The 20,567-nt window shown below is 56.8% G+C and overlaps 8 protein-coding genes and 1 non-coding gene across 9 annotated transcripts in view; 4 read left to right on the forward strand and 5 right to left on the reverse strand.

Annotated features, from left to right (window-relative positions):
* Nucleotides 1-674: 674 nt before the first annotated feature.
* On the forward strand, nt 675-1,772 carry P884DRAFT_259787 (caffeine-induced death protein 2). The gene is made up of 2 exons (XM_069441383.1): nt 675-942; nt 996-1,772. The coding sequence occupies exons 1-2, from the start codon at nt 876-878 to the stop codon at nt 1,520-1,522; spliced, it is 594 nt and encodes a 197-aa protein (XP_069297179.1). The 5' UTR covers nt 675-875; the 3' UTR covers nt 1,523-1,772.
* A 498-nt stretch (nt 1,773-2,270) lies between these two features.
* P884DRAFT_201586 (NMDA receptor-regulated protein 1-domain-containing protein) lies at nt 2,271-4,606 on the forward strand (the record flags this gene model as incomplete). The annotated part of the gene is made up of 3 exons (XM_069438368.1): nt 2,271-3,174; nt 3,227-4,363; nt 4,428-4,606. The coding sequence occupies 3 exons, from the start codon at nt 2,271-2,273 to the stop codon at nt 4,604-4,606; spliced, it is 2,220 nt and encodes a 739-aa protein (XP_069297180.1).
* Nucleotides 4,607-5,185: 579 nt separating this feature from the next.
* Nucleotides 5,186-6,752, reverse strand: P884DRAFT_201519 (pyridoxal phosphate-dependent transferase; the record flags this gene model as incomplete). Its single annotated transcript, XM_069438365.1, has 3 exons — nt 5,186-6,265; nt 6,478-6,537; nt 6,633-6,752. The coding sequence occupies 3 exons, from the start codon at nt 6,750-6,752 to the stop codon at nt 5,186-5,188; spliced, it is 1,260 nt and encodes a 419-aa protein (XP_069297181.1).
* Nucleotides 6,753-8,753: 2,001 nt separating this feature from the next.
* Nucleotides 8,754-9,678, forward strand: P884DRAFT_155364 (nucleolar protein,Nop52-domain-containing protein; the record flags this gene model as incomplete). The annotated part of the gene is made up of 2 exons (XM_069437240.1): nt 8,754-8,805; nt 8,876-9,678. Coding segments are annotated over 2 exons (855 nt in total), but the record flags the coding sequence as incomplete, so codon positions are not given.
* Nucleotides 9,679-9,767: 89 nt separating this feature from the next.
* P884DRAFT_285176 (ATP-NAD kinase-like domain-containing protein) lies at nt 9,768-12,201 on the reverse strand. The gene is made up of 4 exons (XM_069443749.1): nt 11,784-12,201; nt 11,649-11,702; nt 10,507-11,582; nt 9,768-10,448 (listed from the first exon to the last, which is right to left on the reverse strand). The coding sequence occupies exons 1-4, from the start codon at nt 11,935-11,937 to the stop codon at nt 10,116-10,118; spliced, it is 1,617 nt and encodes a 538-aa protein (XP_069297183.1). The 5' UTR covers nt 11,938-12,201; the 3' UTR covers nt 9,768-10,115.
* Nucleotides 12,202-12,558: 357 nt separating this feature from the next.
* On the reverse strand, nt 12,559-14,122 carry P884DRAFT_292245 (uncharacterized protein). The gene is made up of 3 exons (XM_069444149.1): nt 13,936-14,122; nt 13,129-13,838; nt 12,559-13,073 (listed from the first exon to the last, which is right to left on the reverse strand). Exons 1-3 carry the CDS (start codon nt 14,047-14,049, stop codon nt 12,833-12,835), a joined length of 1,065 nt encoding a protein of 354 aa, XP_069297184.1. The 5' UTR covers nt 14,050-14,122; the 3' UTR covers nt 12,559-12,832.
* Nucleotides 14,123-14,647: 525 nt separating this feature from the next.
* P884DRAFT_269921 (major facilitator superfamily domain-containing protein) lies at nt 14,648-16,693 on the forward strand (the record flags this gene model as incomplete). The annotated part of the gene is made up of 3 exons (XM_069442305.1): nt 14,648-14,668; nt 14,840-14,851; nt 15,017-16,693. 3 exons carry the CDS (start codon nt 14,648-14,650, stop codon nt 16,691-16,693), a joined length of 1,710 nt encoding a protein of 569 aa, XP_069297185.1.
* A 167-nt stretch (nt 16,694-16,860) lies between these two features.
* On the reverse strand, nt 16,861-16,932 carry P884DRAFT_t103. Its single transcript has one exon. It is a non-coding gene; the product is annotated as a tRNA-Gly (tRNA).
* Nucleotides 16,933-17,737: 805 nt separating this feature from the next.
* P884DRAFT_269922 (uncharacterized protein) overlaps nt 17,738-20,567 on the reverse strand; it is a gene marked incomplete at both ends in the record, with an annotated part of 6,463 nt that continues 3,633 nt past the window's right edge. The window contains 2 exons of the mRNA XM_069442306.1: nt 17,738-18,952; nt 19,011-20,560. Coding sequence (XP_069297186.1) covers nt 17,738-18,952; nt 19,011-20,560 — 2,765 coding nt within the window. The remainder of the gene's footprint in view (nt 18,953-19,010; nt 20,561-20,567) is intronic.

Raw genomic sequence — 20,567 nt, forward strand, 5'->3', positions numbered from 1 at the left:
TGTCATCCGGGGTCGTTTTGTCTGCCGAGGATCGATTTAGCTGGCAGCCGGCGGAGATTGAGAGGCTCGAATGCGTAATGTTGTGCCCGAGTTTGACGACACAATCTTTCAATCCCTGAAAGACGAGCCAACGCTTCCCTGAGACACCAGGACCTGGGGACGTCACTTGTTTAAAGAACCGCACAACGCTGCATCTAACGTGTAGTCTTGCTTTGATCCCGAGGGTGCCGAGACCATCCTGAAAGGCCTGGGGCAGTCCTTGACACAGTTCTTTTGGTGGTCATGTAGCCTCGAGAGAAAGGGGGAAAAGAAAGAGAAGAGAGGAGGAAAACCATGAACAACGGAGTTTAACGCGAACCAAGAGCCCGTTTTGACATTCCCCCAGACAATCGCGTGATGCTGTTCTGTCCGAAGGTATATCCAGCGGGCCTTAGAAGAAACACACAGAAATGATGCAAGCATATGTTAGGGTAGCAGAGTGCTGGCACTGGTACCTCAGGTTGAGGAGACGGGAGAAAAGAGGATGCTTGAATGTGAGAAGCAAAAGGCGTGCCAGGCCGAGACCTGTGCAGGGAGCTTTGGCCAATCGGATTGCAGTGGATTCACCGAGACGCGGAGTGACGCCACTGCTTCGGGTTCTATCTTCTCACGTCGATATTCTCTCTCTGGCCTTTGCGACTCGCCTGGCAAACAGTGCTGCCGCAGAACTCCAGCTCGTGAGCGCGGAACTCGTCTTAAGCCGAAAATCCGAGATATTGTATCCCCTGTTGAGCCCGTAATTCGACACGGTGGCGAGCATCCTGTGGACAGAACGGGCGACTCGGTCGAGGGACGCCGCACCACGAAGTGCTTCAGACCCCTCGGGACCCAGCGTTATGACCCATCCTTCCTCCTTACCACCTCTAACCCCCCAGCTCTGCTTCTCGACGACCGCTCTTCGGGGTAGGGGCACCCTCACATGCTCCTGGGGCCGGCATTGGCTGACTGTGCGGCAGACTTTCTCCGACTATCACGAAGTGCCGTTGACGACACTATCAATCAGAAATTGAATGCACTGGAGACGCCGGCTAAGGCAGGGTTCGACCCAACGTCAACGGCACGATTCGGTCCCCAACCGCTCTCGCACCAGATAGACGCAGCGGCGTGCAATGCGTTCAAGGACAAGGTGCTCTTCCCCTCGTGGCAAACCAGATCCGATGTCATAAGCTACTGCTCGTTGGTCGCCACGAGCCCGGATCCCGACGACCCAGAGAGAGCGCTGAGAGAAGCCGAGAACGAAAGGAATCGGGAGCGTGTGATTGATGAGAGATTAGATCCGTACTCGGCGCGCTACTTCCCGCGCGAGGCCCGAACCGAGCAGCTGGCTCATATTCTTCGGCAGGAAATGGGGGTAGAAAACATTGTGCGACGCAGGACCTGGGATGTGATCCAACGGAGATGTGGTGGCTCAACCGACATGGCTTGGGAGCAGGCCTTGGAGAGCTGGCGGGGGGCAAAGAATACTTCTCACGAAAGTCGCTGACACGTCTTGCATGCACCCCCGGTTCGGGTTTTGCTGATCGACCCTGGACCTGTACGTCACGGCGCAGCTACACGTATGTGGTTCAAAAAGGTCTCCGGTTCTCGAAACTCGCTTCGGCACTGGAAAAAATATACCCGGCATAGTAAGATATAATGTACAATAATCGCAACCTAGGTCCTGCAGGACGCCCGGCCCTTTGCCCCTCTCCCCCGGTGTGCCAAGCCAGCCTGGAGCTCAACTTTCACGACGGATTCGGCGGCCAGCTTCATGGTGGGGCTGGCGACCGCCTTTGCTGCCAAGCGTGAAAGTACGTTTTCGGTGCCGCTTCCAATCTGCAAATTGCAAGCAACACCACATTGACTCAGCTGGTGCGCCGCGTGAGGGTTATCGGAAGTCGCCCAATTGTCCCCCGCAAAAGTAGACTCGCCGTTGGAACAGGGGCCGGAGCACCGAATCCACGTCGACTGGGCTCTGCGCCTGCATCTGTGCGGCAGCAAGCCTTTCCTTCCGAGCACGACCCACAACAAAACCTCAGCTTCCGTCCTCTCTTCTGACCATCCGCCAGATCAACTTCCACCTGCAGAGCTCCCGGGGTACTCTGCACCGCGCAACGACGGCTACTTTCCGCCAGATTCTCGTCTGATCGCCGTCGTAACCCCAGCGCTCCGTCGAGCTCTTGTGTCGATTGCTTGGTTTCGGCCTCAGGCTCCGTCACCTCCCACGCACAGAACCCCGCAATTCAGGCCCGATGCCGCAAACACTGAGCACGAGGGAGGCCAACCTCTTCCGTACGGTCATCCGTCACTATGAGGACAAGCAGTACAAGCGCGGCTTGAAGGCCGCCGAGCAGATTTTGAAGAAGAACCCGAAGCATGGAGACACGATGTCGATGAAGGCCCTCATCCTCAATGCTCAGGGCAAGACAGAGGAGGCTTTTGCCCTTGCCAAGGAGGCGCTGACCATTGATATGAAGTCGTACATTTGCTGGCACGTCTACGGCATCTTGTACCGCGCGAACAAGAACTTTGACGAGGCCATCAAGGCCTACAAGTTCGCCTTGAAGCTCGAGCCCGATTCCCATCAAATCCAGCGAGACCTGGCCGTGCTTCAGATCCAGATGCGCGACTACCCGGGCTACATCCAGAGCAGGCTCCTCATGCTCAAGTCGAGACCTCAGCTACGTCAGAATTGGACGGCCCTTGCCATCGCGTACCACCTGGATGGGAACCTCCAGCAGGCCGAGAACATTCTCACCACCTACGAGAAGTCCGTGACGACTGCTCCTTTGAGGACCGACCTCGAGAACTCGGAGGCGCTCCTGTACAAGAATTCAATCATTGCCGAGATGGGAGATTTCGAACGAGCCTTGGAACATTTGGAGACGGACTGCAAGAACTGCCTGGATCGATTAGCAGTGATGGAGCTTCGAGCGCGCTACCTAACACAACTTGGCCGAAAAGAGGAAGCAGCAAAAGCATACCGGGCTTTGTTGGATAGGAACGCCGAGCATCCGGACTACTACAAGGGCCTGGTTGACGCGTTGGGAATAGCGCCTGACGACGAGGTCGCCCGCAAGGCTGTGTATGACGAGTACGCCGCCAAAACCCCCCGCTGCGACGCTGCGAAGCGCCTTCCATTGGACTTCCTGTCTGGTAGGTCTGGAATCACTATCCTGGCGGGTGCCTTTGCTAACGTGCTCGCAAGGCGAACGCTTCCGCACAGCTGCCAAGGCGTACTTGACCCTGATGTTTGACAAGGGAGTCCCCTCGACCTTTGCTAACCTCAAACACTTGTACTCGGACCCCTTCAAGAAGGATACTTTGCCAGACTTAGCTGAGGAGTACTTGAGGGAGCGGAGTGGCACCACACATACGGATGGGCAAACGAACGGCGATAGCTCCAAGGGCGAAGGTGCAGCCCTGTACTTTTTGGCGCAGCACTACAACTATCACATGTCGCGCGATCTCTCTAGGGCCACCGAGTTTGTCGAGAAAGCTATTGAGCTGGATCCCAAAAATGTCGACTTCCACATGACCAAGGCCAGGATATTCAAGCACCAGGGTGAGATTGCAAAGGCCGCTGAAGCAATGGATTACGCTCGCTCTTTGGACACGAAAGACCGCTACATCAACTCCAAGGCTGCGAAGTACCAGCTTCGGAACAACGAAAACGAAAAGGCATTGGCCACTCTCGGCTTGTTCACTCGAGCTGAGACAGTTGGAGGTCCCCTGGCCGATTTGACAGACATGCAATGTATCTGGTTCCTGACCGAGGACGGTGAGGCGTGGCAGCGGCGGGGCAATATTGGCCTCGCCCTCAAGCGCTACCACACCGTCTTTAACATTTTTGACATCTGGCAAGAGGACCAATTCGACTTCCACAGCTTCTCCTTGCGCAAGGGCCAGATCCGGGCGTACATTGAGCTGATTCGTTGGGAAGACCGCCTCCGGGAGCACCCCTTTTACTTTCGGGCAGCGCTGGACGCCGTTAACCTCTACTTGTCGATGCATGACAAACCTCAGAATGGCACTAATGGTGCGGAGGGTAGCCATTCGAACGGCGACGATGCTGCCGAGAGGAAAAAGGCGGCCAAGAAAGCCAAGAAGGAGGCTCAGAAGGCCGAACGCGAGGCTGCCGAGAAGGCCGCAAAACAGGACCCAAATAAGAAGAGCGCGGACGGCGAGGAGGCAAAGAAGAAGGATGACGATCCAAACGGGCTGAAGCTAGCCGCCACGACGGATCCTCTCGGGGATGCCATGAAGTTCCTGTGGCATCTGCTCCAGTTTAGCCCTAAAAACATCGAGGGCCAGATTGCCGGGTTTGAGGTCTTCATCCGTAGGGGTAAGCTTCGCCTTTTGACCCTATTCCTTTCCTTGTGGGCGTGAGCTGACCGTTTGTTTGCTAGGCAAATACCTCTTGGCCCTGCGCTGTCTAAAGGCGGCACTTGCGATCAACAAGGACCACCCGAAGATTCTGGAGCAAGCGGTGAGGTTGCGGAAGGCCTTGGACGGCGCTATTGGCTCACTGGCGCCCAAGGTAAAAGAAGTCATTGAGTCAGAGCTCGCCGCTGTGCCCGGGGCTTAGGTGTTCTGGTGGCACGCTTACAAGCTCTAGCCGCGAATTCATGCAATCACGAGCTCTGTAACTTCGTGCAAGTTTGCCGCTGGTTTCTCGATGCAGAACGACCGGGATCGGGACAACGGGGCCATGGCATCATGCTGTCTTTAGGGAGTGTAAAACAACAATAAAAAAAGGAGGCATCGCACAATCAAGACGGTGGACTCGACGGCCCGCGTGGACTTCATGTTTGATCGGCGTGTGATACTGTCTCGCTCTCTCACCTGCCGAGTCGTTACGCGGACTTCCCGAAGAGACAAGCAGTAACCCTCTGGGAAGTTCGAACAGTAGGGCGCCCCGTTGGGGAATTTGAAAAGTTATGATGCCCAATGGTAGTAGTGGCCGCGATTGATGATGGTGCCCGATGTTGAATGAAGTTTGTTCTGATGACACCTCTAGCTTGAGCCAGAGTGACCGAAAAGCCCAACTAGAGCCACTCCGACGCCACAAACGAAGATAAAAACCCTTGCGAGCAACGCTGTGTCCCAGCAATTCACGGTCCCCGCCACCATTAAGGAACTGACGCTGCTACCGATGTGTACCAAGTCATTGCACCTCCCGAACCACTTTATCTATAGCCGTTGCGACGTAGTCGACATTTTTCGAGTTCAGACCAGCCATGCTGATGCGCCCGTTTTTGGTCATGTAAATGTGGTAGTCGGACCGCAGCTTGAGCACCTGCGGCTCGGTAAGCCCCGTGAAGCTGAACATTCCGATCTGGTCCGTGATATGGTCCCACTGGCCAGGAGTGCCGAGTTCCTCGAGCTTGGCCCGGAGTCTCTTCCGCATGTCAATAATGCGGCCCGACATGGTGCGGAGGTTCTCCTGCCACTCGGCAAAGAGCGCCGGGTCGTTCAGAACGATAGAGGCGATGCGGGCGCCGTAGATGGGGGGGTTGCTGATCTCCGAGCGCTGCAGAATGGCCAGCTGCGAGGCCACGCGCGTCGTGACACTGGCGGCATCGGCCGAGGGGGAGGCCACGTAGTGGAAGCAACCGGCGCGCTCGCCGTAGAGGCCGAAGTTTTTGGCAAAAGACTGGGCGATCACCAGCTCGAAGCCCTCCTCGACAAACAGCCTGATGGCGCCGGCGTCCCGGTCTAGGTCTCCCGAAGCGAAGCCCTGGTAAGCCGTGTCGAAGAATGGGAAGTGTCTCTTGGCCTTCATCAGCAGGGCAATCTCGCGCCACTGCTCAGGGGTAGGGTCGACGCCGGTCGGGTTGTGCGCGCAGGCATGTAGGAGGATTATGCTCCCATCAGGGGCCTGCTCAAGCGCCGCCTTCATGCCATCGATATCTAGCCCCTTGGTGTTCTTGTTGAAGTACGGATAAGTGGCGATGGGCAGGCCGACATTCGTGAAGATCTGGTGGTGGTTCGCCCAGGTCGGGTTACTGACGTAGACGGTGCGGTTGGCGCCCTGAACTTTGTAGAATTTCGCGAGGAAGAGAGCGCCCAGGTGGACGGCACCGGTGCCAGAGATGGTTTGAACCGACGCGGTGCGCTTCTCGGCGATGGCCGGTGCGGACTGACCGAGCAGGAGCTCGGCGGCTTTGCTTGTTAGCGATGCGAGGCCGGCGATCGGAAGGTACTCGTGGTTGGCTTCCGGATCGTTGCGTAAAATCTCATCGGCCTAGTGCGCCAGGGAAACCGTCAGCTCGCTGCTCGGCAGGGGGTGTGCGGGGGAGGGGCAATTGGGGGGATTGGCGGCGGGTAAATTGATCGAGGGGCAGGCAGCGTGGCTGCTGCTGCCCAAAACGCGCCCCAAGCCGCTGGAACCGGTGGCAGACGGCGTTTCGAGATTGGGAAGTTGGGATCCCGTCAGCCTCGAAAAAATGCGCGCACCTTCTTGACCACTGGTAGGATCCAGGGTTTTGCGTTATCGTCACGATACGCGCCAATTCCCTGGGGGACGGGGCGTGTTAGCCTGCCTAAGCTTATCTGCGAGCCGGCTTGCAAACAGAGACAGCCCGTAGAGAGGAAAGGGGGTTTCGGCGTACCAGATCAACCTTGTTTGGACTGGAATCAGCCCTGTAAGCCCGCATCAGACCGAAGAGGGGGTCCTCGGGGGCCTGAGGTACGACCTCAGCGGGGAAGCTCGTTGTTGACATCGGCGCCATGTGTTTTGCGATACTCTGGAGGCGGGAGAGAGGAGAGGAGGGTTGGAGAGTCGGCGATGAGGGAGATTTAGTGCGACGAGATGATTCGGACGCCATTTTTAGGTATGATGGCTGCGGCTTTTGACGACTGGCCTTTCTTCCGGTCTCGTACTTTCTTCCCACCCCCCGCACTGTGATGTGACCCTGTAACCGCTCCAGTGGCAGGACCGGCAGCTTAATCTTGTCCTCCGAACAGCCGACAGCAGACGGATGCGCCTAGAGTCTGACGCCTTGCAGTTGGTCCGTTAAGCCAAGCTCACACCCCTCGCTTCTTCTGCAAGTGCGAAATGCAGGACAGCTGCGCGATTCAATGAGCGAGAACCGTCTGATTGTGGTGCGACGCCGCCGAGCACTTCCGAGTCCAGAACCGTGGCACGGCAAGGTCGTCACAGAATCATCAGTATGAGGGTACGCGAAACGAAAACAACGATGAATATTTCTCTTTGGGTATGCTGTACGGTTATCTAAGAAAACAAACAAGGAGAAAAAGGCCAGCCTGTTTGTATTTAAACAGAGATCCGGCTCTGAAGGTCAGTCATCAAACCGTCAAGGTGCACGTGAAGCCGGAGCGCACCGAGCCACGCCGAGGCAAATGGGCACCCAAGGATCGCGTCGCACTGTGGAAAGCTGAGCCATCGGGCCATGTCTGGGGTAACTGGTGGTGTGGGACTCGGCTCCCATGCGCTGCAAAGATCCGTGCCACGGGTCAGAAGACAATTGCATTGGTTTGTTCCATTCCTCCGGACATGGTTCCTAGTGTACGGAATACGAATTAATCAATTGACCATTGAGTTGCGTGACACCAGAGCCTCGGGGTTCTGCGGTTCTTGCATCAGTCCATGTACATAAAATCGAGCCCGCCAAGGCAGGCTTGATGTGAAGCTACCGCCGAACCCCTATCTTGTGTCTCGTTCCATATCCCGGTATCTTCTCAACCAGTGTTGAGCCTTCGCGAAATCTAATCGTGGAACGACTCTGAAACAGCTCAAGGCCGGGGAGGAGGAGGAGGAGCCCGGGGTGGGGGATTACGTTTGCTTCGTCCATGAAGCTGTCACCACTGCCTGTGGTTTTCTGACGAGCGGTACTCCGTAGTTACTCAGTACCGGTCACGGAAATTGAGAACCAACCCGAGGAGCAACTTCAAGTCTTCATCTCGTACCCTATAGGCATACGTTAGCACAATCACCGGGGAGCCAGACCTCCCTTGCGGTGTGGTTGCCAGAACACCTAAGAAGCTGCTTGAACCTTGCGGCTCTCCTTTCTTCCTACTTGGTAGTTGACGCTGCTGACGAAATTCAGTTCCATTGTCGGGAGAATGGAACTGAATTTATCCATTGTCGGGGTTGGGACAGACTAAATTCAGTTCCATTCTCCCGACAATGGAACTGAATTTCGTCAGCACCAACCACCGGGTACATTCTCTGCGACCTGCATGTGAGTCAAACCCTGGGAAGGCTGCTCTAATAAGTGACGCACTACATACCCTAGCGTGACTAGCTACACCTATTTCGGGGAAAACACATTTGACGTGGTACCTACTCCGTACCTAAGGTAGGTAATGTACGCACGCCTCGTGTCAAAAGGTCATTTTGGTGGTAAGTACGAAGTATACTATGTACGGATTATACCATTGTACGTCCGGATTACCACGCTAGGATGAAGTATTTGCTAACTGCTGATTGGACGTAACCAATTGGCGTTTGACGAAATTTCCTTGAGAGCGACGCGCCTGGTTCGTTGCGCCTTACGGTACTGATGCCACCCGCGCCCCACGTTGACCAGCGAGTTTTCTGCCGGGCGGACAGGATTTCACTGAGGGCAAACGCAATCTTATCAGCCAGTTGCAGGAATCAGTCGGCGACCTGTCCAACACCTCAATTCTTTCCTCTTAGGAGGTGTCAAGCCCTGAAACCGTCGACGGTTTGCGAATCCGGCACAAATATTTCGGGAGACGTAGGCAAAATGGCGTCGCAAGAACGCAGCATGCCCTTCATAAAGAACCTCGCCTCGAGCGGTTTGTTCCACCCCGCGAGCCCCTCGTATGCCCGCAGTGAACGCTGACACCCGGTCAACCTCTCTTCCAGACCGCAAAATACGCACCTCAGCCCTCTCCTCTCTCCGAACTTTTCTCTCCGCCCGGCAAGTGGCTTCCGCGCTCACTCCCATCGAGGTGCTCAAGTTGTGGAAGGGCCTGTTCTACGCGCTATGGATGTGCGACCGCGCCATTCCCCAGCAAAACCTGTGCAACGAGCTAGCCGATCTCATCTACATCCTCCCGCGCGAGGCTGTCGAGACATGGTTGCGCGGGTTCTGGGCGACCATGGCGCGTGAGTGGACCGGGATCGATGTGCTGCGGATGGAGAAATTTCTTCTCCTCGTCAGGAGAGTAGTCGGGGCGGGGTTCAAGTGGATGAAGAAGGGGAGCGGGAATGAAGAAGGAAAGAAGAAAGGGAAAGGGAATAGTGTTTCCGATTGGGATGCAGGAAAGGTCGACGTGATACTGGGACTGCTGGGTGAGTGGCCGCTTGCCCTCGAGGAGGAGGCGAGGATAGAGCGGGCGACCGACGGGGACGGCAAGGATGCCGACATAACTCTGAAGATTCCGGTAGGAATGAGGCTGCACGTCCTCGATATCTGGGTTGATGAGGCGGAGAAGGCAGGACTGCTTGAGAATGATGACATGGAAGCGAAGCAGATCGCCCAAAGGATCTCGGACCAGATCGATGCCCTCGAGGAAGCGACAACTAGTCCAGCTGTGCGCATCAGGTCCAAGGAGTCGCTGGCTGACGACCGTCTCATTGCCAGAAGGAGACCAGAACCAGACGCTCGATCAGGCGGGGACACAGGTAATGGCCAAGATGATGGTGCGGATTGGGACGGGTTTGATGACTAGGGAGGACAATGAGCTATTCAAAATCGTCGCATCTCGCAACCGGCTTTGCTTGTTCACCTCAAACCGCGGGCTGCCCAATGTGAGAGATACAAAGGTCCTACATCTGACATTCGCAATCCGGGAACAGGCACTGCCGGGATATATTGAATTCCAGCCAGATGCACTCGAAAACTTAATCGCGGCTTATGACGGGCGCCAGCCGTGTGCAGCTTGCCTCACCAATATCTCCGATCCTTCCAAGGGGGACACGGGAGACCATGTCCTGACGCCCAAGGGTACCGCGCCAGAGCTTTACGCGGCGCACCGGGGTGGTCAGATCCGGTGTCCATTGCTCGTAATAGGCAAGGATTACAGGCAAAGTTTCCCTTTCGATCCACAGCACTTCCAGAAGCAATACGGCCGGATGCTGCCCGCTCGGGGTCACTATATAATTAATCGAGAGGACCCGGCGCTTCGAATGCGCCGGTCTTGGATAGGGTTAGGCCGAGACCTTGGTGAACCTCGGCCTGAAACGGCCCGAAGGGGATAGCTTCGCCGTCGACACTGATGTAGCCGGAATCCTGGTTGCGCGGGATGATGCGGTACGCCGAGACCTTGCGGTATGACACGAGCGGGTTGTCAAGGAAGCGACCAGATTCAACGTCTAGCTGCATGCTGACCGATTTGAAAAATGAAATGTCGCCATTTGTGGTTATTAGGTCTATAAGGCCGTCATTTGAAAGTGCCGCTGGGAAGAAATTGGCGTCCGGCGCCATGTAGGCCATCTGTACAACTCGTCAGCGAGGAAGTCATTGAGTTTCCGTCTTGAGGATCAATGCTCACATTACCACAGTAGAAGCTACCTAACTTCTCATGGGGGATAAGTTCCCACCCTTCAGGCAGCTTGTCCAAAGAGGTGCCGTATTTCAGGGGTGGAAGACCTAAGTCATCATCGTTTTGGGGCGGACTGATGTTCGTAGGAAAGCCGCCACTCGGCCTGGGGCCGGCATCTTGCGACTCGGCGGGCTTGGGAGGCTCATTTCTTCTCTGCGTGATATGGTCTCGGTAGTGTCTCTTGATTTCCTCTTTGTCATCAATTTCAACCTTGACAGCAATATCGCAAGGGTATGTCTTCTTCTGCAGGGCCAGCATGAGGAAGCCGCAGGTGAACCGGGTGGCGCCCATCCATCGTAGGTGCTCGGTGCCCAGGTCGACCTCCGCAATCAAGCCCAGCGCCTGGCTGAGGAAGCTGATGGTGCGCTTGCCCCCATGAGTGATACTGACCAAGTCCAGCGGCGTCGATACGCCCTTAACAATGGCTAGCGCTGCCGCCGTCGGCCGGTGGGTGCCGTACAAGTTGCAGCTCATGGCGTTACCGGACCCGCAGGGAATGTGACAAACGGCAATCTTGGACAGGGCGCGGCGGGCATCTGGGCGTTTGGCGAGCCCGTTGAACACTTCATGTGGCAGACCATCCCCTGAGCATGGAATGGCAATATCGTAGTCATCGATGTTTAGGTCGCGAGCCAGGTTCACGGCCTCGCCGGAATAGGCAGTGCGTACGACCGTCATCGGCATGCGCGCAGCCTCGAAAATGGGCTTCACCTCCTTCTCCCAGATCTTGTCGGCGCCGCCGGGACCAGCATGCGGGTTCACCAGTACCCAGGCTCGCTTCCGGCGAACTGAATTGCCGTAAGCGCGGTCCAACAAGCGGTCAACCCAGGGCGCGACTTGGTCGCCCACTTCGGCGGGCGTCTGCTCGGCCACAAGCTCTGGGATGGCGAACTTGGCATTGCGGACCTCGAGGCAGTCCGATTGTGTCTCGTCAGCATAATCAATCAGGAGCCACCTGCGGTCGCTGGTAATTTCAGCCCAAAGGATGTTGTAGTAAGGTATGCTGCCTGGTGTGCCATTGGCCCCTAGACATAGTGTTAGCAACGGCCATAGAGGCCGGGGAGGATAACATCGAGTTCGGGGGCCCTCACCTAAGTTTCCGATACACGGCACGCATGAGCGACTGCGCTTAGTGGAGAGCTGGCCTGTGTGTAGAGGACAAGAGAAGAGCGCATTAGCTCGTGGTTGTTGCGCGCGCGCCCGTTTTGGTAAAACAGGTCACATACCAGACAAGAGCAACGCATCCCGGCCGAGCGTGAGCGTGACCCCTGGCGAGAGAACAAGAACCGGATCTCCTCCACTATGGACTGTGTCGATACCGGTTCCCGGAGTCTGCGGTTGGACCGGTAGAGCCGGGCCCGCAGGTGCGTTTTGGCCCATTGGTTGTTCGCAGTGTTGGCTGCAGCTAATGAGTGTTAACGCCCGAGGATTGCTAATTGCATGCGAGGCGACTGCATGTGACGGCGCAGTAACCCAAACTCCAAGCGCGCCAGGTGGATTGACTGATTAACTTGGGTTTTCTGCTGGACTGAAGTCCGGTGTTGCAGGAGGAGGGGGAAAAAACACTCCGGTTTGCTGACGGCAATTTTCGTGTAGAACTCAGGCACAGTAGGTACGAGATAGTCACCAATTCGGTAATGTTCGTCTCGGGGACGGATGTGACGGATGTGACGGGACGGAGCGGGTACTTCGCGTGTGTTAGGGAGTGGAGGCACCCTGGCAGGTTCTGGAATGGACGTTGTTTTGCCTGTTAAGGAGCCCGCCCCCATGTCGTAGTTGGATCGCTCTCATGCAAGGGCGATACCGTGCGGGAACGGTCAGCGCTGCAGTCCGAACTCGCAAGCATTGCTGCTCCGAATAATCCGTAGGGCTGGCCAAGACCTCTGGCGTGGAAACCTGCCAAACTGGGATAAGCGAAACTTACAGGTCACGGTACCGTATCAAACAACATACACTACGGACGTATTTCCGTACTGCGGGATTACATCGGGTTTGGTGTGGGCCAAAGTTTATTCTTTTATTCCGAACATGAAGTTAAGCCAAACACAACCGCTTCTGAAGCCGAGACGGACCGAGAGCGAAGTGAAAGCGGATTGGATTAGCCTTCAACGGCAAGCTGGAGCTGGAGCTTGAACGAGGACATAGTATAAGAGGAAATGATTCGAAACGGCTCACATCTCTCACCAGGCCACTGATGGTTCGTTCAAGATGGTTCAAGCCTCCCTTGTCGCTACAATCAAAGCTTTTGAGGAACTTCATGACAACGGGGTGGGCCCTAAACAATCAGATCCCACAAGATTAGTGCTGTGCAAAGTCCGGCAGCAGCAAAGAAAGTGTATCGTGCTGGGCTGGCTTTCCCGGCACTCTTTTTGAGTTCCTTGTTCCCTTTGCTGATGTCCTCGGTGGTCTCAAACGAATCGGCAACCAACTGGTCGATGTGGGCGGACTGTGTGGTGAGATTGTTGACCAGCATATTCTGAAGCTCGGCGATTTCCATGAGCGACCTCTCGGCCGTTCTGTCTGCTGAGTTAGAGCCCATGGGCAAAGAACCCGCCAAGTACTCGAACTGACCTGACTTTGTCCAGGGTGTTTTCAAGGTGCTTGAGCATGTCCTGGTTGCCCTTCTCGAAAAGCTGTCTCTGTTCATCCGTAAGGCTTTGTACCGGCGGCTTCTTCCGCTCCTCCTCTTCCTGTGCGGACAAATTCGCGCTATTGAGAGTGGCGGGAACTGGAGGTTTTGGAACACTGCGATTCCCGGTGTCATATGATACCGTGGACGTAGCTGAGCCCCTAGCCTTGGCCAGAACACTCCGGTTCTTTTCCATCTCCCTCGTCAGGCGGGTCTCCATCATGCGCTGTTGTGTCCGCGCAGTCTCTTGCAACTTCGTCCACAGGTACCAAATGACACCTTCTCGGTGGGCTCCGAGCTGGCGAGCAGCAGCCTCGAGGGCTGCCTGTTCGCTACGAGCACTGTCACCGGCCGCCCAGGATCCTAGCACGCTCAGCCCACGAGACAAGCGCTTCCGGAGTAGCGCAGCCTCGGTATTCTGCCGCAGCTGCTCGGCATCCTCAAGAGCGCGGATGCGGGCATTGAGATCGCGGAGTGTCATCTTTGCATTCGCATCGATCTCCTCGCGGTCGCGGTCCGTTAGCTGGACATGTTGGGGAGGCGCAGAGCGGGATGGGGCGGAGCGGAGGTGTGTTTTGCGCGGAGGAGCAGTTGAGAGGTACGCCTGGCGCAGGTTGCGCAGCTCGGAATGCAGACGAGCAATGAGAGAATTCTGGAAGTGGCACAAGAGGTCAGCAAAGCGCTGTTACAACGTTGAGAGCTGCGAGCTGGGAGGGCTGGGGGCTTGAGAAGTCGGGTGCAGCCCTTACTATCCGATACGCTTCCTTCAAGAACTCGTCGGCCGTGTCAAGACTGAACGATTTTGTCGGTGGCGCCTCATGGCCCTCGAGTAGGGAGTTGAACGCGGTTGTCAGGTTGGCCATGATGGCACCATCGTCTGGTGTTCACTTAGGTCCGTCTGCCTGCACCTTGCTACTTTGTGGACGTGTTCCGCTTGCTGATTGATGATGGAACCTGTCCACATCTCTTGGTGTGGCTGATGGATTGGGTCCCGCGTGGCGGCGGCCTGTGGCAAGCAGCTCGCATGGCTGGTGAGAAACAGTGGCCCCACACTCCCACGGGCGGGCCCCTGTCCGAACCTTGACACCGCTTCGCACCGCTCCTTATCGACGGATAGAAATCGATGATCCCTCGCCGCCAGCCGCCGATGGCACCATCTCCATAATGAGCAGCTTCTGCCAACCACTCGGAAATATCACCCTTTTCCTCGATATGGCTGGGTTACCCCTCCATTGTGTACTCACAAGGTACCTTTTTTTATCCACGATTCGTAAATCGCCACTACTCCATCGTGTTGCGGCGCCAACCCCGGCTCAGTGGCTTCCCAATTCAGGGCAGGTGGGTGCCTCGTCTTGCCGACATCAAGGATCGCTTTCGGTATCGGCCCCGGCCGTTGGGTATCCATGTAATCCGTACTCTAGTCCGCTTGCATTCCTTCTGCATCTCGGGGCCGATACCGCAATGCCGCTCCATGCCGACATTGTCAGTGCGAATCGTGAAATGTCCCCGGCCACTAGTTATGGCCCTGCTTAGTTCCCTTGAGGTCCCGCTTATTCCCCACGTTGCTCGCGCTTTGCTCGGGAATAAAAGAACTTCTCAGCTCTGGGTTTATCTTGTGTGGCACCGGGCATGATGCAACTTCGTCCGGTTTAGTTCCGCCGATATGTAAGTGCAGGTGGTTCTTCGTTGGTTGGTCCTCCAAGCCGACTAAGCTCCTGATGGTCCAATCTGCCGCCCCGTCGTCGTTGTTCTCTTCCTCCCCCTTCTGCGCTGGCCTTTTGCTCTGTATATGCCCGTTTCCGGGGAAGAGGGTGTAAAAAAAGGACGCAGCCCCAGGGCGATCTCGTGCCGCTCATGGATCCTCGCGAAGATCTTGCGCGAACAACTGCCAAGGCTGGTGCTGGCGAGCTAAGACTCGGTCGCCATGAGGCGCCCCCGTCCCATGGTGATGGGACCACGAGTCCGGACTCCGTCGAAGAAGAAGGGCCACCCAGCGGCAGGTCCGGCCCTGACCCCGAGTCGCTTCACCCGGTCTCGAGCGGCCCTGCCTACAGCGTCTTCCCGAGGGCTACCAAGAGATGGATCATCGCCATGGCCGCATGCGCGAGCTTCGTCTCGCCCATGACAGCCAATATCTACTTCCCGGCCCTGAACCCGATCGCGAACGATCTCGGTGTGTCGGTCAACCTTATCAACTTGACCCTGACGACGTATATGGTCTTCCAGGCAATCTCTCCCACGATTGTCGGCGACTTCGGCGACATGGCCGGAAGAAGGCCCGCCTTTGCCGTATCCTTCGCCATATACATCCTTGCCAACCTTGGCCTTGCCCTCCAGAAACACTACGCGGCTCTGTTGGTGTTGCGCATGCTCCAGAGCGCCGGGAGCAGCGGGACTCTGTCGCTATGCTTCGCCGTGGTGGCCGACGTCGCCGTCAGCGCCGAAAGGGGCAAGTACATGGGCTTTGTCGGGGCGGGCATCAACATCGGACCTGCCCTCAGCCCCGTCCTCGGCGGTATCTTGACGCAATATCTGGGCTGGAGGGCCATCTTCTGGTTCTGCCTCATCTACGCCTCGGTGTGGCTTATACCCTACCTCCTGGCGGTACCCGAGACGTGCAGAAAGGTAGTTGGGAACGGTTCGGTGCCGGCCCAGGGCTGGAACATGACCGCCGTCGACTATTTCAGGCGCCGCCGCCGCCGCCGCTCGGAGGATGCCGGCGCTCCCGCCGACGGCCTCAAGCGCGAGTTACGATTTCCTAATCCCGTCAATGCCCTGAGAGTGGTCTTCGAGAAGGATCTTGCCCTCTTGCTCTTCTACAACACCATGATTTACCTGGTGTTTATTCTCATCGCAGCCACCGTGTCGACAGAGTTTGCAGATATCTACCATCTCACCGACCTCCAGATCGGACTCTGCTATCTGCCCTACGGCCTGGGGTGCTGCCTCGCTGCCATCTTGCAGGGGTATGTTCTCGACGCCAATTACCGCCGGATAGCCCGCAGCATCGGGTTTATCATCGACTACAAGCGGGGCGATGATCTGCGGAACTTTCCCATCGAGAAGGCTCGGATTCTACCCGTGTACCCAGTCTTGTCCGCTGGCATCGCAGCAGTCATTGCTTATGGATGGGTTCTGCAAGCCGAGACCAACCTAGCCGGTCCGCTGGTGCTGCTGTTCGTCGTCGGTCTCTGCGTCACAGGGTCCTTCTCCATTCTCAATACGCTCATAGTAGATCTGTATCCGGAGGCTCCGGCAACGGCCGTGGCCGCAAACAACCTGGTGCGATGCCTCTTCGGTGCCGCTGGCACGGCCTTCATCGAGTCTATGCTCGGGGCACTGGGCAGGGGTTGGACCTACACTTTCTGGGCTCTTATCCTCGTCGTGTTCTCGCCTATACTGTGGGTGTTGACTGCGAGAGGGCCTCACTGGCGGGAAGCGAGGCGAGTCCGGAAGCTCAGGGACAAGGAAAAGGGGACCGTTGCTAGTCCCAACGAGTCTAGGTAACGTCTCAAGTGGAAGAAAAATTTGGCTTTCTTTCCTCCTTTCCTGGAGTTGTGTGCCACAAGACTCTCCTTGGTGTTGGGAAGTGTATGGTCAATCACGGAAAGTGGGAGAGTCCCAAAGAAAAAAAAAAAAAAAAGGGAACCAGCAGCCACCATTGGGTTTGAAGTTGCTGGAGCCGGGATTTGCACCCGAGTCTTCGCCTTGGAAGGGCGACGAGTTAACTACTACTCTACTCCAGCTTACCGCTACACTACGACCGACTCCCCGTGTGGTCAAGCTGTTGGGACTTAAGGTAAAGAAATAAGGTAGCCATGGAGCTGCAATTTGTGGATGTAGTGCTCATAGGGCACCGGAAGGTGCACTATGGGATAAAAGCCACCCCGGGTGACTGGGTTCCTGTGTCACATTGCATGGCTGTTATTCGGAGCGACTGGGAACACTTTATTATTTCCATATTGGGAGCTGCTGGATTCCCCGATGAATAGCCCTAGAATCAACACATGTCTCAAAAAAGGACACATCATGGCATCGACTGCGGGTTCTAGTCAAATTTGCGAGAGGTCGGCACCAAAGACTAGGCTGTTTGCGAAGGGAACCTGGAGCGAGGAGGAACGAACAAGAACAGAGAGATAAATACCAGTTAATTGTTTCTTACTGTGCTCAAAGGCGCCGATAGCACTGAGACATGGTTAGATCTAGTGTGCTGGTCAGGATAGAACAATGCCCGTTAAAGGCAGACAGTGCTATCTCGAAACCCTAGTGTGATTCGAGGGACGGCCAGCCAAGCGTCATCGCGATAACCATGGACTACTGCGTAAGGGAGAGAGAATAAAAAAAAAGGACATGACAATTCGAAACCGATGGTATCCTTCACTCCTCATGCGTGCGAGACTTCCTTCGACACCTTCCTCGATATGAAAATGATCAAGGGACACAAAGAACTCCCAGATACTCAACACCAGCATCGCACGCCAGATGGCGTATTTCATTCAACATTGGATATCAGACATCACTCGTATCTCCGTATCTCATGGCAGTCATCACTCATCCGCCCCCCGTCAACCTCTTCCACCACGAGCTTCTGGGGGTGGTGTCCAGAAACATTGAGGAATTCCGTCGGCTATCCCGCCGGCCATCACTCCCATCTGAGCCGGTTCGCCGCTCTCTCTCTCTATACTTTTCCCGCAGCCTCTCACGCTCCTTCTCACGCTCCTTCTCACGCTCCCTCTCACGTTCCCTCTGCTCGCGGCGTTTCCTGCGTCGCCTCTCCTCATCATACTCTTCCGGTGTGATACCGGCAGCCTCAGCATAATTGGCTCGACGCCTAGCCCTGCGCGCTTCCCGGCGGGCCTCTTCGTCATCTTCAAGGGCCACAATCTCGGGCATCGGGGGTTTAATTACGCCCTCGCCGTGTTCCGGAGGTGGCGGTGCGTCGGAGTGCTCTTTGACCCAGGACGACGTTCCCGAGTGAGGCCAGGAACCACCTGTAGTCTCACGGGATGTCCTGGGGTAGACGTGGTCATGAGCCATCTCGGGCCTTCGCCGAGATGATCGGTCTTCTCGCTCCCTGGCTTCCTTGGCTGCGCGCCGGGCTTCTCTACGATGGCGACGCTCCTCGTCCTCTTCGCGACCGGATTCCCCCGGCTGGTAGCTGCGGCGTCGTTCATGGTGCCTGGCAGCACGGCGCGCGTCAGCCTCGACTTCTTCCGCATCCATCTCGGCGCGCCGCCGGCGGCGTTCAGCGCGTTCGGCTTCTTTCAGCTCGGCAGCATAACGCTCAGCCTCTTCCCGTGCGCGCTGAGCCCGTCGTTCGGCCCGACGAGCCTCCTTTTCTTCCTGTCGACGCGCCTCTTCCTCCTGCTCCCGTCTCCTGCGCCGCTCGCGACGCGCCTCATCCTTGGCGCGGCGTGCCTCCTCGGCGGCTTGCTCCGCAGCGGCCCGTTCCGCAGCCTCCCTTTCAGCCCGACGTGCGCGGCGGGCGGCGCGGCGAGCTTCCCGCTCAGCGTCAGTCTCCTCGCCTCGTCTGCCTCCTTCTTCATCCGTGGTCGGATAGGTGCCCCGGCGACGAGGCTCGGAGCGCGGCTCTAGGCGCGAATCTGCCTTGTCTCCCTTGGAGGTAAAGACACCCCCGAATAACGAACTGAAGGCCGATGGTTTTTTGCTGGTCGAGCTGGAGCGTTTTAGCGGGGGGCGCGAGGGTGTCGCATCAGCTACATCGACCACGACGATATCGTCGTCTCGCGAGTATTGCTGGATCGACTGTCTTAGCGTTTTCTTGTGGAAACAGGTTTTGGAACAATGCGAGAACTCGACCTACCCTGTGCTTTCTGCGCCGCTCAGATCTTTCGGGGTCAAGCGTAGCATCGGCGGCCCCAACCATCACAATGTCGTCGTCGTCATCCTTCCTGCTCCGCCTGCTACCAGACCTTGAGAGGCCCAAGCCGGCACCGACGAGGCCAGGACCGAAACCCAGGACCTTGGCCGCCTTGGCTGACATGTCTTCGGGAGGAGGGCTCATCAGACCACTAGTCATGTCGATCGAGTGCCGGCGCGAGCTCGACTTGCTAGCGCCATGACGCTTTTCGCGGGTCGAGGCCGACCGGGAGAGGGGTGGAGTGCTTGCGAAGACGCTGGCAAATCGCGCCGGAGTCTCTTTAGACTTTGGCTTATCTGTGCCTTCCGAGCCAGAGCCTCTTGACGAAGGCTTTTCTGTATTCTTGACCTTTTCTGTCGTCGAAGAGGTCTTTTTCCTTGTGCTTGGTTCTTTCTCTGGCTTGGATCTCGACGAGGACTTCTTAGGCTCCTTACTCGGGGTCGTTGTCCATGTACCCCATGACGCCGAGCCCTCGCGGTTAACCCTAGGTCTCTCCTTCCTCGACGAGCGGACTGCGGCCGGTGCCATCATTGGGGGGGCATCAGGAACCGCGGGTGGCGGGGGAGGAACCGGGGGTGGGGGTGGGACGTCAATAACTTCCGGAGAACCCTTAATCTTCTTCGTTTTCTCGGCTTTCTTTGGAGGCGACATGTCAACAACCTCAACTATCTCATCGTCGTCGCCGTGACCGGGGTCGCTGTTGTGGGGTTCCTCCTCGCTAAGCGGGAAGCTGCCGGGCAAGCCGGAGTGAGGAGGAGGAGCAGAAGAGAACTTGTCGATGTTAATGACCTGTTCCTTGATTTTGCTCCTTCCGCTGCTCTTTTTGGAGCTCTTTGTCTTCTTGTCCTCCAGAACCTCGACGGGCTCCGCGACAGGGGCTGGTGCAGGCGGGGGCGGGGGCGGCGGAGGTGGGAGCGCCTCAGATGGTGCGTCGTTGTCCGGTTCGTCGTCAACCACCTGAAAGGCGCGCAGACGGTCGGCGATCTTGCCGCCCACGGCCTTCTTCGATTCCACAGGCCTGACCGGCTCGGTGTCATCCCCTCTCTCGGTGGTGACAGTGTCGATTGCGCCGGGAGAGGTAACTTCCTTGGAGGTTGATGACTCAGCATGCGCAATTTCCGGAACCGCTGCCTGGTGAGGGGTATCCTGTGCCTCGGGAAGCCATAAGTTGAGCCGTGACTTCTTAGCGGTCGACTTCTTGGCAGCCCCCCAAAAGCTGAAGGGGTCAGCAGCAGCAGCAGCAGCGGCAGCAGGAGGAGGAGAAGGAGGAGGAGGCACTCCCTCCGAGATTGACCCCTTCTCTTCCTCCTCCCCTTTTGGTTTTTCGGCGAGCAATTCTTCGACCTGTTCTGGTGTAAGCTCGATATCTTTGAACTCGTCGTCCTCGGTAGCCTGAGTATCTTCTTTCTCCTTCTCCTTCTCCTTCTCCTTCTCCTTCTCCTTCTCCTTCTTTTTCTCTTTCTCTTTTCCTTTCTCCTTTTCCTTCTCTTTACCTTTGTC

The sequence above is a fragment of the Thermothelomyces heterothallicus genome, assembly GCF_042370625.1.
Source record: "Thermothelomyces heterothallicus CBS 202.75 unplaced genomic scaffold P884_scaffold_12, whole genome shotgun sequence".
In the NCBI taxonomy this organism is placed as follows: domain Eukaryota; kingdom Fungi; phylum Ascomycota; class Sordariomycetes; order Sordariales; family Chaetomiaceae; genus Thermothelomyces; species Thermothelomyces heterothallicus.

Coding starts and splice junctions, on each gene's coding strand:
- P884DRAFT_259787 (XM_069441383.1), top strand. CDS start 876: ATGACCCATCCTTCCTCCTTACCACCTCTAACCCCCCAGCTCTGCTTC. Junction 943..995: donor CTCGACGACCGCTCTTCGGG/GTAGGGGCACCC, acceptor ACTGTGCGGCAG/ACTTTCTCCGACTATCACGA.
- P884DRAFT_285176 (XM_069443749.1), bottom strand. CDS start 11,937: ATGGGCCAAAACGCACCTGCGGGCCCGGCTCTACCGGTCCAACCGCAG. Junction 11,703..11,783: donor GGATGCGTTGCTCTTGTCTG/GTATGTGACCTG, acceptor CTCTACACACAG/GCCAGCTCTCCACTAAGCGC. Junction 10,449..10,506: donor GTAGCTTCTACTGTGGTAAT/GTGAGCATTGAT, acceptor CGAGTTGTACAG/ATGGCCTACATGGCGCCGGA.
- P884DRAFT_292245 (XM_069444149.1), bottom strand. CDS start 14,049: ATGGCCAACCTGACAACCGCGTTCAACTCCCTACTCGAGGGCCATGAG. Junction 13,839..13,935: donor TGAAGGAAGCGTATCGGATA/GTAAGGGCTGCA, acceptor TGCCACTTCCAG/AATTCTCTCATTGCTCGTCT. Junction 13,074..13,128: donor AACACCCTGGACAAAGTCAG/GTCAGTTCGAGT, acceptor CTCAGCAGACAG/AACGGCCGAGAGGTCGCTCA.